The sequence below is a fragment of the Bos indicus x Bos taurus genome, chromosome 12, assembly GCF_003369695.1.
Source record: "Bos indicus x Bos taurus breed Angus x Brahman F1 hybrid chromosome 12, Bos_hybrid_MaternalHap_v2.0, whole genome shotgun sequence".
Classification (NCBI taxonomy): Eukaryota; Metazoa; Chordata; class Mammalia; order Artiodactyla; family Bovidae; genus Bos; species Bos indicus x Bos taurus.
The window spans coordinates 71,541,976-71,557,284 of NC_040087.1; the positions used below are offsets into that span (position 1 = coordinate 71,541,976).

At 39.9% G+C, this 15,309-nt stretch overlaps 1 protein-coding gene across 1 annotated transcript in view; it reads left to right on the plus strand.

The window, feature by feature from the left end:
* Positions 1-15,309, plus strand: part of LOC113902126 (multidrug resistance-associated protein 4-like) — a 205,451-nt gene that overhangs the window by 151,902 nt on the left and 38,240 nt on the right. Inside the window, exons 24-25 of the mRNA XM_027557081.1 lie at positions 5,054-5,154; positions 7,521-7,712. Of these exons, the coding sequence (XP_027412882.1) occupies positions 5,054-5,154; positions 7,521-7,712 (293 nt within the window). The remainder of the gene's footprint in view (positions 1-5,053; positions 5,155-7,520; positions 7,713-15,309) is intronic.

Here is a 15,309-nt window from a genome sequence, read left to right on the forward strand (position 1 = left end):
TACAAAGTTCTCTGTACTTTACAGTAGTTTCTTATTAGTTATCTTTTGAATATTTTATATATAGTAGTATGTATGTGTCAGTCCCAGTCTTCCAATTTATCCCTCCCCTCCCTTATCCCCTGGTAAACATAAGTTTATTTTCTACACCTGTTACTCTACTTCCGTTTTGTAGATATGTTCATTTGTAGCCTTTTGTTATAATCTATATGTAAGCAATATCATATTCTATTTTTCTCAGACTTATTTCACTCAGTATGCAAATCTCTAGGTCCACCCATGGTGCTGCAAATGGCATTATTTTTCCCTTTTTTTATGGCTGAGTAACATTCCATTGTATATGTGGTACCGCATCTTCCTTGTCCATTGATCTGTTGACAGGCATTTAGGTTTCTTCCATGTCCTGGCTGTTGTAAATAGTCCTGCAGTGAAGACTAGGGTGCATGTATCCTTATAAATTATGGTTTTCTCTGGATATAGGCCCTGGAGTGAGATTGCTGGATCTTAGTAGTGAGAGAGTCAATTCCTAGGCATATTGATAAGTCCAGGGGTCCCCAAGGAGAGAGGGGTCTGGAATTCTCAATGAGGAAGAAAGGACAAACTTTTTTTGTCCCTCTACATTCCTTAGGATTATATAACAATAATGTATGCTGCTTGAGGACAGTCTCTGGAAAAAACCTTCTGGCTAATCCTGTTATCTTAAGGTACAAATTATGGGAGTAAGTCTATTGAGGTCTTTACAACCTCCAGACATTCTTTTGATTCACTGTAATAACTAATTAGAAAGTATATAACTCCATGGCTAACATTAACAAGGGGGTACTCTTTCTGTCCCCTTCTGATGCCTATGTCAGAAGCTTTCTCTATCTCCTTTATACTTTAATAAAACTTTATTACACAAAAGCTCTGAGTGATCAAGCCTCATCTCTGGCCCTGGATTGAATTCTTCTCCTCTGGAGGCTAAGAATCCTGGCATCTTTTTGTGTGTCTATTTTTAGTTTTTAAAATAACCTCCATATTGTTCTCCATAGTGGCTGTACCAGTTTACATGGAGTGTTCCCTTTTCTCCACATCCTTTTCAGTACTTATTGTTTGTAGACTTTTTGATGATGGTCATTCTGACTGGTGTGAGGTGAAACCTCACTGTAGTTTTTTGCTAAAAAAAAAAAAATTACTGTAGTTTTGATATTCATTTCTCTAATAATGAGATGTTGACCATCTTTTCATGTGCTTTTTGGCCATCTGTATGTCCTATTTGGAGAATGTCTGTTTTAATCTTCTGTCCATTTTTTGATTGGGCTGTTTACTTATTTATTTTTGGTATTGAACTGCATGAACTGTTTGTATATTTTTGAGAGTAGTCCCTTATCAGTCACTTCATTTGCAAATATTTCCCCCCATTCTGCAGGTTGTCTTTGTTTTTTTTTTCCTGTGTAAAAGTTTTTAAGCTTAATTGAGTCCCATTTGTTTGTGTTTTATTTATTTTCATTACTCTAGGAGGTGGGTTAAAAAGCTTACTGCAATTTATGTCAGAGAGAGTTCTCCCTATGTTTTAATCTAAGAGTTTTCTAGTGTCTCGTCTTACATTTAGGTCTGTAATCTATTTGAGTTTACTTTTGTTTATGGTCTTAAGGAGTGTTCTGATTTTATTCTTTTAGATGTAGCTCTCCAGTTTTCCCAGCACCAATTATTAAAGAAACTGTCTTTCTCCATTGTATATCCTTGCTTCCTTTCTCATAGGTGACACAGGTGCATGGGTTTATCTCTGGACTTTTGTCCTGTTCCATTGATCTATATTTCTGTTTTTGGTGCCAGTAGCATACTGTTTCAATTACTGTAGCTTTGTGGTATAGTCTGATGACAGGGGACATGATTCCTCCTTGCTTCATTTTTCTTCTTTGTTTTTCTCGAGATTACATTGGCTATTCATGGTATTTTGTATTTCCATACAAAATGTAGATATTTTTGCCCTAATTCTGTGAAGAATGCCATTGGTAATTTGATAGGGATTGCACTGAATCTGTAGATTGCTTTTGGGTAGTTTGCTTCTTTGTTTATAGTAGGTTTTCATTGAGATCTTTTATCTTTTTATCTTTCTTTGAATGGGTTGAGATCTACATAACTGTAGCAAGATGGCCTCTGAACATCCTAGGTAGTGTCCTATAGCTGGATGGAGAGAACCAGGTTTACTCTTAAGTTTTTTGTACAGATTAGGTTTTAGGTTTTAGCTTTTGGGCTACATGGAATCCTTGGTTGTAGGGGTCTGAGAAAGATTCTCTATAGCAAAAACAGTATCCTCGCTGCTGTGTGGGTCCCAGATGAGCAGTTGTTGGAATGTGTGGCATGAATTCACCATCCCTCACTATTCCATAGAAATAGCCCTGAATTACAGTCTTTAATAATGGAAAAATGAGAGTAATATTTTAGATTTAAAAGCACTGGCTCTTAGAATCCATTGCCTTGTTTTTGTGATTTCAACTGCAGCTACATTGGATGTAGAAAGTGAAATTACATAATGATAATTGTAGCATAAGGACAAAAATCTGAACAATGGCATCCTCAACTGTTTTATACTGTCAAGTGTATCTCACTCCAGGTGGGATTAAATGATAAAGGACAAAAATGGTAAGGACCTAAGAGAAGCAGAAGAGATTAGGAAGAGGTGGCAAGAATACACAGAAAAACTGTACCAGAAAGATCTTAGTAACCTGGATAACCACGATGGTGTGGTCACTCATCTTGAGCCAGACATCCTGGATTGTGAAGTCAAGTGGAACTTAGGAAGCATCACTACGAACAAAGTTAGTGGAGGTAATGGAATTCCAGCTTAGCTATTTCAAATCCTAAAAGATGATGCTGTTCATATAATATGCCAGAAAATTTGCAAAACTCAGCAGTGGCCACAAGACTGAAAGTTGTTTTCATTCCAATCCCAAAGAAAGACAATGCTAAAGAATGTTCAAACTATCATACAATTGCGCTCATTTTACATGCTAATAAAGTTATACTCAAAATCCTTCAAATAAGATTTCAACAGTATGTGAACTGGGAACTTCCAACTATAAAAGCTGGGTTTAGAAAAGGCAGAGGAACCAGATATCAAATTGCCAACATTCATTGAATCATAGAGAAAGCAAGGGGATTCAAGAGAAAACATCTCCTTAATTGACTATGTTGAAAGGTTTTGACTCTGTGGATCACAACAAACTGTGGAAAATTCTGAAAGAGATAGGAATACCAGACCATCTTACCTGTCTCCTGAGAACCTGAAAGCATGTAAAGAAGAAACATAACTAGACATAGAACAATGAACTGATTCAAAACTGGGAAAGGAGTATGACAAAGCTATATGTTATCACTATGTTTATTTAACATATGTGCAAAATACATCACGCAAAATGCCAGGCTGGATGAAGCGTAAGCTGGAATCAAGATTGCTGGGAGAAATATCAATAACCTCAGATATGCAGATGAAACCATTCTAATGGCAGAAAGTGAAGAGAAACTGAAGAGCCTCTTGATGAAAGTGAAAAAGCAGAGTGAAAAAGCTGGCTTAAAACTCAGCATTCAAAGATCTAAGATCATGGCATCCAGTCCCATCACTTCATGGCAAATAGATGGGAAAAAATTGAAAGCAGTGACAGATTTTATTTTCTTGGGTTCCAAAAATCACTGCAAACTGTGACTGCAACCATGAATGAAAAGACATTTGCTTCTTGGAAGGAAAGCTATGACAAATCTATACAGAATATTAAAAAGCAGAGACATCACTTTGCCAACAAATGTCCATATAGTGAAAGCTATGTTTTTTCCAGTAGTCATGTAAGAGCTGTCAGTGGATGTAAAATTTGGGCCATTAAGAAGGCTGAGGGCTGAAGAATTGAATGCTTTCAAGTTGTAGTGTTGGAGAAGACTCTTGAGAGTCCCTTGGTCAGCAAGGAGATCAAATCATTAAATCTTAAAGGAAATCAACCCTGAATATTCACTGGAAAGACTGATGCTGAACCTGAAGCTCCAATAATTTTGCCACCTAACTCGAAGAGCTGATTCATTATAAAAGACCCTGGTACTGGGAAAGATTGAAGGCAGGAGGAGAAGGAAGTGACAGAGGATGAGACGGTTAGATAGCATCACGAACTCAATGGACATGAATTTGAGCAAACTCTGGGAGATAACAAAGGACAGGGAAGCCTGTAGTGCTAGAGTCTATGATGTCACCAGAGTCAGACATGACTTAGTGACTTAACAACAACAACAACTTTGTTAGTTCTTTCTAAATTCATATTTTAAAAAAATTAACTTAATTATTTCGCTGCATTGGGTCTTAGCTGGGGCATGTGGGACCTTCAGTCTTAGTTATAATAGGCAAGACTTTAGTTGCAGTATGTGAACTCTTAGTTGTGGCATGTGGAGTCTAGTTGCCTGACCAGGGATTGAACCCGAGCCCCCTGCATTGGAAGTTTGGAGTCTTAGCTATTGGACCACCAGGGAAGTCCCTCATAGTGATTTTTTTTGTTTGTTTGTTTTTAATGTATTGTTGTCTCATACAACAGAAGTAATATTATGAATGATACTATCATTACCTGCAAATGATTTAAATATTATAAAGGAGTCTTCTCACTACTATATAATAAAATAGATAACTAAAAAGGACCTACTGTATAGCACAGGGGATTCTATTTAATACTCTGTAATGTCTGGATGGCATCACTGACTCAATGGACGTGAGTCTCAGTGAACTTCGGGAGTTGGTGATGGACAGGGAGGCCTGGCGTGCTGCGATTCATGGGGTCGCAAAGAGTCGGACACGACTGAGCGACTGATCTGATCTGATCTGATTGACATATATGGGAAAATAATTTAAAAAGAGCAGATTATATGTATATATCTGGCTAATTCACTTTACTGTACACCTGAAACTAACACAACTTTGTAAATCTACTATACTCCAGTAAAAATCATAAAAATAAAGGAGTCGTCTTTGTAAAGTGAAGAGAAGGAGCTGTGTGAGGGGTTGAGAAGTAGACTAATTTTATTCCTCTTCTTCCTCGTTTAGCCTTGGATCTCGGGCAGGTTGGCCTGGTCCTGTCTCTCTCTCTCGTACTCACCGGGATGTTCCAGTGGTGCGTCAGACAAAGTGCTGAAGTTGAGAACATGGTGATGTTTATTTTTCTGTTCTTAGCCTTTTCAGGTCTCCTTACTGTTATATGGAATAAAAGCAATTCTTACATAAAATAATAAAGCTTTTTTTTCTTTTTCACATTATCTTACAAAGTTTTTTTATGTTCTCCTCCATTTGCTTAAGGGCTTCCCTTGTGGCTCAGATGGTGAAAAATCTGGCTGCAATGCAGGAGCCGAAAGAGAGAAAGATTTTATCCCTGGGTTGGAAAGATCCCCTGGAGAAGGGAATGGCTACCCACTTCAGTATTCTTGCCTGGAGAATCACCATGGACAGAGAAGTCTGGCAGGCTACAGTCCATAAGGTTGCAAAGAGCAGAACACGACTGACTGACTTTCACTTTCACTTTCCATCTGCTTAAAGTTAATAAATATATATGTATATTTTCCCACATATGTATGTCATGTCAGAGGGTTTTATATTCATCACAAACTGTCTTCAAATACAATAAATGTCTCTGTAGGAGAGAGGTTCTGAAATTCTGGACACAAGCTCATTTCTTAGCAGCTAGTTTATCTTTGCTTCTTAGAGGGTAATTCCTTATTTTTGGCAAAAGAAAAGAATCCAGTATTTTAAAGTTTATTTAATTAATATCTTCCTCCACCCCTCCCCTCCATTTTGTCACTTATTCGTGTGTGTATTGAGCACCTGAATTTGCTGGCAGTCCTTCTCTCTGGTAGGATAGGCTCTCTCCCAAAATGTGCTCTCAAAGGTATGGAGTTATGGTTGTTTAAGCCTTTGACTGTGTGGCTCACAATAAACTGTGGAAAATTCTTCAAGAGATGGGAATACCAGACCACATGACCTGCCTCTTGAGAAACCTATATGCAGGTCAGGAAGCAACAGTTAGAACTGGACATGGAACAACAGACTGATTCCAAATAGAAAAGGAATACATCAAGGCTGTATATTGTCACCCTGCTTGTTTAACTTATATGCAAAGTACATTATGAGAAACGCTGTACTGGAAGAAACACAAGCTGGAATCAAGATTGCCGGGAGAAATATCAATAACCTCAGATATTGCAGATGACACCACCCTTATGGCAGAAAGTGAAGAGGAACTAAAAAACCTCTTGGCGAAAGGAAAAGAGGTTAGTGAAAAAGTTGGCTTAAAGCTCAACATTCAGAAAACGAAGATCATGGCATCTGGTCCCATCATTTCATGGGAAATAGATGGGGAAACAGTGGAAACTGTCCGACTTTATTTTTTTGGGCTCCAAAATCACTGCAGATGGTGATTGCAGCCATGAAATTAAAAGATGCTTACTCCTTGGAAGGAAAGTTATGACCAACCTAGATAGCATATTCAAAAGCAGAGACATTACTTTGCCAACAAAAGTCCATCTAGTCAAGGCTATGGTTTCTCCAGTGGTCATGTATGGATTTGAGATTTGGACTGTGAAGAAAGCTGAGCACTAAAGAATTGATGCTTTTGAAGTGTGGTGTTGGAGAAGACTCTTGAGAGTCCCTTGGACTGCAAGGAGATCCAACCAGTCCATCCTAAAGGAGATCAGTCCTGGGTGTTCTTTGGAAGGACTGATGCTAAAGCTGAAACTCCAATACTTTGGCCACCTCATGCGAAGAATTGACTCATTGGAAAAGACTCTGATGCTGGGAGGGATTGGGGGCAAGAAGAGAAGGAGACGACAGAGGATGAAATGGCTGGATGGCATCACCAACTCGATGGACACGAGTTTGGGTGAACTCCAGGAGTTGGTGATGGACAGGGAGGCCTGGCATGCTGCAATCCATGGAGTCACAAAGAGTCAGACACGACTGAGCAACTGAACTGAACTGAACTGAACTGAAGAGGCCTTAGTCAATAAGTAAATTATACACTTTTGAATATTTGTACCTTCTCTTAAAGGGAGAAAAACAATAAAAATGAAGTTTCTCTATTTATTTCTTCTAACAGAGTAGAAAGTGACTAATTATTAAAATGATGTTTGATGACTGTCCAGTTCTGGACATCTGTAACTCATGGCCCTTCTGTAGCCACACATACTGATTGATGTCCATAAGTGTTCTTTTTTTTCAAAAAAAAAATTTTTTTTAATTTTGATGTGAAAGGTGGATCAATAAAATCTTACTATTCATTTCTCTAATTTTTTTAGCTTTTATATAAAATTGAAGGAAGTAGTCGTGTGTAAAAGTTTTGCAGATGATGAGCAAGTTTGCAAATCATCCAAGGCCTCATCAGACTCCTACTTCTGTCCTTTGCGGATGTTGAGACCTGAGATATTCTGAACCATAGAAAAGCAGGAGGTTTCATTTACAGTCTCTGAACACCCATAAACTGGATCCTCTGATACTAACTCATGTGATGTCATATGTCTTTCAGATGACGTCAGTAGAAAGAGTGATTGAATATACAGACATTGAGAAAGAAGCACCCTGGGAACTTGAGTATCGTCCTCCACCATTCTGGCCCACCAACGGAAGGATTTCCCTTTTCAGTGTGAACTTCAGATATAACTCAGACAGTCCTCTGATATTGAGGAACCTGGAAACATCCATTTACTCAAGAGAAAAGGTTAGTTTAATCCATTTGCCTCTTTAAATCCAGCTAAAGATTTAGTACCACATCTGTTCTTGGCTTCCTTATCACTATGTCACAGGGATTGTTTGCTCCTAATGGATGCAGATTAGATCAGTGACATTGTACGTGAATCTTTCTTGGAAACTGACCATGGGAAGGGTATACCAGCAATTTTCCCCCTGTGTTGTGAGCTCCCTCATGGTGGTTGATGGGCTCTGGGATCTGGGGTTCCATCTTAACCTGACTCAGGACACTATATGTGACACCTGATTATTCATACAAAGTCTGGGATGTCAGCCTTGTCTTCCTGACCTTAACTCCAATCTCATTCCTTTCCATCTTTTCTTGTTTGTATTTCTGAGATCTCCTCCTCCTCCCATGGTGCCCTCTGGTTGCAGCCTCCTTCCCTGTCCGTTAGCCCTTCCTGTAGCCTTGTCCTCCACTCACCCACACTGAGCTGCCAGCCCCCTGCCCCCTCTGCCACCCCCACAGACTGCTTCTTTCTTAGCCCAGATCTGATCCTTACTGGGCTGTGTGAGCTGCTGCTGGAACCATAGCATAGCCTCAAGTCCACTCCCGCAGGGGCCGTGAGGTGACCTTGTGTCCATCAGAGAAGAGCTTCAATAATGACCCAGTCAGGAGTGAGGAACCAGGACTTCAGATAGAGGTAGGGTCTAGAGACTGGCTCAAAGTCAAAAGCAAGTTGAAGGGAGCAGAGAAGATCCATGTGAAAGATGGCAGAGAGGCTTGTGACCTGGACCTGTCAGCATCCATGTCTGCTGGTGATGTTCCTTCCGCACTCAGCTTGAGGCCCTCACCTGGGACTAGGACAGAGTGGAAGAAGACACTAAACCAGAACAGACAAGGTGTTAGGAAGCTCTTCCCCACCTCCCTCTGCAGCCGGTATGTCTGACATACTCACACCTGCACTCGGATTGTGTGTAGGTTCTCCCAAAGCTCCACATCCTCCCTGTTCCCAGTGCACATGCTCGTCCTCTACCTCAGAGACCCAGGCCCTCCATCATCTGGATGGTGAAAATCTCATTTTCTCAGTCAACTCGAATGCATCTTCGAGACCCTCAGTTTAATGTACCCTTAATATACCCTTATATATACTAATATATATTATATATATTTAATATGCATACTTAACATAATATATACTTAATGTACTAACATATATTTAATATACTGATATACATATCAGTGTGTATATATATATATATATATATATATATATATATACATATACTTTTAGTATTAGTGTATATATATACTTTTATACACACACACACTAATATACCCTTAGTGTCTTTTATATTCTTTTAAGGTAACATTTATGGTACACCTATGTTCATAGCAGCCAAAAGTTGGAAGGAACTAAATCCTTACAATGAAGTATTATTCAGCCTTAAAAAGGAAGAAAATTCTGACCTATGGATAAACCTGATGACATCTTGCTAAATGAAATAAGCCAGACACAAAAGAAATGAATACTCTCATTCCATTTATGTGAGATTCCTAGAGTAGTCAAATCCAAAAAGACAGGAAGAAGGATGGTGGTTTCCAGGGACTGGGGGAGGGGAAATGGGGAGTTGTTTTTAATGGGTAAGAATTTCAGTTTTACGAAGCAAAAAAAAAAAAAAACTCAAGCTTTGTTGCACAGCAATGTGAATGTACTGAACACCAAACTATCCACTTAAAAATGGTTAAATGGTTAAATTTTATGTTATGTGAATTTCATCATAATTAAAAGATAGCACCTGTGGCATGCTTTGTAATTTGGGATCTGCATCTCATAGTACTTTGAAGCTTTTTATAATCAGGGAGCATCTTGTTTTCGTTTTTGTTCCCAGAAAGTAGCATTTTGCAAGGCACAGAGAGGGTGCTGAGGGACTGCTGGTTGTGAGGGTGAGTGACTTACACAGGTGTGAGCAAGCAGGAACCAGCATACACACATGACAACTCCGTAAATAACTGAAAGAACTGCTCTTTAAAATGCTTACTGTGCCAGACCCATCTAATGGCTATAGCTGTAATTTAATGAATGAAACCCTTGTAACATGAAAGAATATTCAATGTAATGCCCGAATGCTACCCAGGGAGCAGCTTCAGTTAGTTACAGGGCAAAAGCTCCCTCCTAATTATTTCCAGTTTTAGTGTAGGTCAGAAAAAATGTGAACTGTTGTGTCAGGAAAATATTAACCACAGCTCTTGATATAATCTTTTCTCTGAGAGCACTGTAGGTGGTGTTTACTTACTCTTAGAACAATGTGTCTATCAGATTTTCTGTTGTAAATGTAATTCTGTTAACCTGCACTTGTCTTAAATTTTCCCCAAAGCCATAAAATATGACTTATCTAAAATACTCTGTAGTACAACTTAGGAATATAACAGATTCTTATACTTCCTTCTAAAAGCTGAAAATCATGGGATTGAGATTCTGAAATGTTTGAGGGAAAATTGAATTTGAAAACTGAATTAATAACTGCAGTAACTTGATTTTTGATCTGTGCCTTGGTCCACTCAGTATCACTGTTAGTTTCATTTCTGTGTTTGGAGATGATACCTGGGCAGTGTGTTCATGAATTGATTTCACTCTACCTGTCTACCTCCCAGGTTCCCTCTCCTGCTCACCTGTCCCAGCCCTCATCACTCCAGGACAGCCTTTTGGTGTTGGATTTGATTGAGAGAGGCTGTTGTGGAGTGGGGGAGAGGGGTGTGGTGGGCAGGGGACATGGGAGTGAGCCAGCCCAGCAGAAGTGGGGTTTTATTCTCTTTCCTGTATTTCCTCTTCTGTCCTGATTTCTGGAAGTTAGAGTCAATAGGAAAGTATAGTAGGTACTATTCAAGATTGCAGGGAGAAATATCAATAACCTCAGATATGCAGATGACACCACTCTTATGGCAGAAAGTGAAGAGGAACTAAAAAACCTCTTGATGAAAGGGAAAGAGGACAGTGAAAAAGTTGGCTTAAAGCTCAACATTCAGAAAACGAAGATCATGGCGTCTGGTCCCATTACTTCATGGGAAATAGATGGGGAAACAGTGAAAAGAGTGTCAGACTTTATTTTTTTGGGCTCCAAAATCACTGCAGATGGTGACTGCAGCCATGAAATTAAAAGACGCTTACTCCTTGAAAGGAAAGTTATGACGAACCTAGATAGCATATTCAAAAGCAGAGATATTGTTACCATCTTTCTAAATTCCATATATATGCATTGGGGCTGGTGCCCTGGAACGACACAGAGGAATGGTACCTGGAGCGGGGAGGGAGGAGGGTTCAGGATGGGGAACACGTGTATACCTGTGGCAGATTCATGTTGATATATGGCAAAACCAATACAATATTGTAAAGTTAAAAAATAAAATTAAATTAAAAAAAAAAAAAGCAGAGATATTGCTTTGCCAACAAAGATCCATCTAGTCAAGGTTATGGTTTTTCCAGTGGTCATGTATGGATGCGAGAGTTGGACTGTGAAGAAAGTTGAGTGCTAAACAATTGATGCTTTTGAACTGTGGTGTTGGAGAAGACTCTTGAGAGTCCCTTGGACTGAAAGGAGATCCAACCAGTCCATCCTAAAGTAAATCAGTCCTGGGTGTTCTTTGGAAGGACTGATGCTAAAGCTGAAACTTGAATACTTTGGGCACCTCATGCGAAGAGTTGACTCACTGGAAAAGACTCTGATGCTGGGAGACATTGGGGGCAGGAGGCAAAGGAGACGACAGAGGATGAGATGGCTGGATGGCATCACTGACTCAATGGACATGAGTTTGAGTGAACTCTGGGAGTTGGTGACGGATGTCAGGGAAGCCTGACGTGCTGTGATTCACGGAGTCACAAAAAGTCAGACATGACTGAGTGACTGAACTGAACTGATGCAGGATTTTAATTCACAGAAGAAATATAAAGTAAAAATTAGGAACTAGGACTCCCCTGGTGGTGCAGTGGATAAGAATTTGCCTGCCAGTGCAGGGGACACTGGTTCAGTCCCTGGTCTGAGAAGATTCCACATGCTGCAAAGCAACTAAGCCCTGCACTACATCTACTGAGCCATGTGCCACAACTACTGAAGTCTTTGCTCAGCATCAGTAGAAGCCCCCTCAGTGAGAATCCCGTGCACTGCAACAGGGAGTAGCCCCTACTCACCACAGCCAGAGACAGCTCTTCCAAGGCAATCAGGACCCAGAACAGCCAAACATAAAAGCCAACATGAGGTAAATAGGACCCTAGACTTCCTGGTTAGAGTTTGAAAACAGGCTACATTTTTCATTTAGATGATTTTGTGGTTGATTTGATCATTTTAGAGAATCCTAGGCAATAGAGTATTTTGCAGCTCTCGAGGTAGATTGATTTTGCTTTGTTTTTGCTCACAGCTATTATTTGGATGATACATTTTTACAGACGCTTAGTAGACCATGCTATAATGTGCAAAAGTATTAGTTTCTTACATTCCTCCTTTTATACATAATATTTTCTTAAAAGCCACTCTCCTTACTCCCAGATTGTCCCCCTTCCCCTGCTGGCTTCCTAATTCCTTGTGACTCATACTGTGGTGCCAGAGGCAGCAGCACCTACACCTCCTGGAGCTTCTTAGAAATGCAGAGTCTCAGGATCACCCAGACCTCTTGACTCAGCATTACAGCTGAACATAACCTCCTGCTTTGCCTCCCATGGGCAGTTTTTGATGAGTGATAACCTGTGATTCCCAAGAAGTGTGCTTTGACAGTTGGAAATTGAACTCAAGAATTCCCAATTCTCTGTTGTGACTGAGCAGGAGGCTCTAGAATATTCTGTGCCACTAGATTTCCTTACCTTTATGCTCTATAAATTGCACTTTTACATTACAATCTAATTCTGTGTGATTCCACTGCATTATTTGTGTCTTTCCAGTGGAGTCTGTCTTCCATCACAGGCATTTTTCATTCTGCTGTCCCGCCTTCCCCACACCAGCCTCCTACAGGGACCGGAGGGATTTCCCACAGGCTCAGCCCTGTCTGGACCTCGAGTCAGAGACAGCCCAGTGCAGCAGTGTATGTGTGGCTGTTTCACCACCTGATGGGATAAAAAAATGAGTCTTGCTGCCCCAAGCAGGGCATGAGGTCTGTTTGATCTGTTCCCCAGGCATCATGTGTACCACTAAGCTGCAGGTTTCTCTCAATCTGGCTGTGGATGCCAGTTCTTTCTGCTGACAGCTGGTCCACCTGACTTCAGGTACCCTCTTTGCTCCTGTTCACCACATATGCACTTGTGTCCACGTCATGCTTTAAGTCTCTGACTGTAAGTTCTCTATGGTAGGCCTGTTTTTTTTTAACTGCAACTACACCTCTCCCCACTCTCTGTGTTCTAGCTACGAGGGACATGATAAGGTGTCAGGCCATCCAGGTGATAAAAAGTCCCATCAGCAGATGGAAAAGAGGCCAAAAGATGTGGATTTGAGTCCCATACTGCTATTTATGGGCTCTGATATTTCAGACAGACTAAGTCATCTAAGCCTCAATCTTTTCTTGTGCAAAATGGAAGTGATAGGATGTAACCTGTAGGGTTGATGTACAACTTAAACAACATAAGACATATAAAGCACCCAGAGTAAATGCTTGGACAAAATGATCATCATTTTCATAGGGTGTAAAATGACCATAACCACCTACATTGCAGAAAGTGTTGTCTGTCCCATGAAAATGAGCTGTTGGCCATTTGAAATTGTATTTATGGCTATAGGATCCATCTGCTGTGTCTGGCTCTGTCTGATTTATCTTATACCTAAATAATATGGTAATAGATTTTCCATAAATTTCTCTGGCCTGAGTTAAAAATCTCATCTCGCAGTGGAAGTTTCTTTGTCTCAGGACACCACAGGTAATAAAAATAAGAAAAAATCAAATCCAATACAGATCCTAATGTCAATGTATACAGTCTAGTTGAAGAAACAAGAAAATGGCTATATTAACTTTGTAAGCTAGAAGGAGGTCACGATTTTTATAGACATTTATATAAAATTACATAACATCAGCTAGAGTTGGAACAAGCCCACATGAGGGGACAGTGAGAGCATTTTCAAGGAGTTAGACATGTGAGACAGACTTAGTGATGTGTGGTTAGGGTTTCAGCAGGCGGAAATGCATGTAAGAGGCATTCTGGGAGGTGAGACCAAGATAAGCAAAAGCATGATGCTGTGATCCAGTGAGTGAAGACCTAGACATCTGCAAAGCATTCAGGAAAATGAACTACCAAGTGTATAACACACGTTTTTGCATTCAACCCTCACAATTACCTAGTGATGCCAAGGAAGCTGACTCATGTACATGAAGTATGAGAGGACAGTTTTGTAGAAGAGACATCCTAGCGTGTAGTGTTGGATGCTGAGCTGGCATTTGAGAGTTTAATCTGAGAAGTGAGAGCACATTGACCAGAGGGGGCAGGTGCAGGGGGCGGGGAGGCAGGAGCTGTTTTCCCTCCAGTAAGACATCGTGGGAAAGTGATGCCACTTTTTGGAATCAAACTGTCAATTAAAACAAAGCTCTAACACCTGGATTTGTGAATGTGCAGGGAAATGGGTGGGAGTAAAAAATGGTATCATACTTCTGGAGGGTAGGTTAGCAGCTTAACAGCTTCCTCTGAAAATGTTTATACTTTGTTGTTGCTGTTCAGTCACCTAGTTGTGTCCGACTCTTCACAACCCCATGGACTGACACACACCAGGTTTCTCTGTCTCTCACCATCTCCTGGAATTTGCCCAAGTTCATGCTCATTGTATCAGTGATGCCATCCAGCCATCTCATCCTCTGTTGTCCCCTTCCCCTCCTGCCTTCAGTCTTTCCCAGCATCAGGTCTTTTCTAATGACTTGGTTCTTTGTGTCAGGTAGCCAAAGTATTGGAGCTTTAGCATCAGTTCTTCCAATGACTATTCAGGACTGATTTCCTTTAAGATTGACTTGTTGTCCAAGGGGTTCATACTTGACTCTCAGCAGTTCCAAATCTGAGAATTTATGTGAAGGAAATGCTTAAGGTTGTTTGCAAAGATTTAGCTTCAGGGATATTTAACACAGAGTTATTTCTAGTAGCTAACCATTCGACACTGCCTAAACATCCAGCAATAGAGGATTTGTTAAATAAATGATCACATGTACTATAATATTATGAAAGCATTATGAAATACTAAATGAAAACACATATAACAGTATGTTCACATTAATCCCATTTTGCTTAAATATGTGAACTGTGTCTTTAAGAACACATACAAAAAAATACAGAAACAACAAAAAGAACACATACAGCAGCCTAGAAAGTAAAAATATAATTTTAAGAATTTTTTTTCAGAGTGCTGGGCTATAGCTAGTATTTATTTACTTTTTAAATTTATTTGCACTGATTATGATTAAGGAGTTTAATTTGTTTTTTAAACACTGTGAGCCTGGGAAAGAAGTAATGAGAATAATGTAGGGAAGATGGATGAAGGGGTTGTTTTCTGTGGGGCATTGGGTGTTGAATATGTTGAGTTTGATATGTGAAGAGACATCCAAAAGCAAGTGTCTAATAAGTTGTGTCATCATCAGAGACCAACCTGGTTGGAAAAACAGAAAGGGGCCA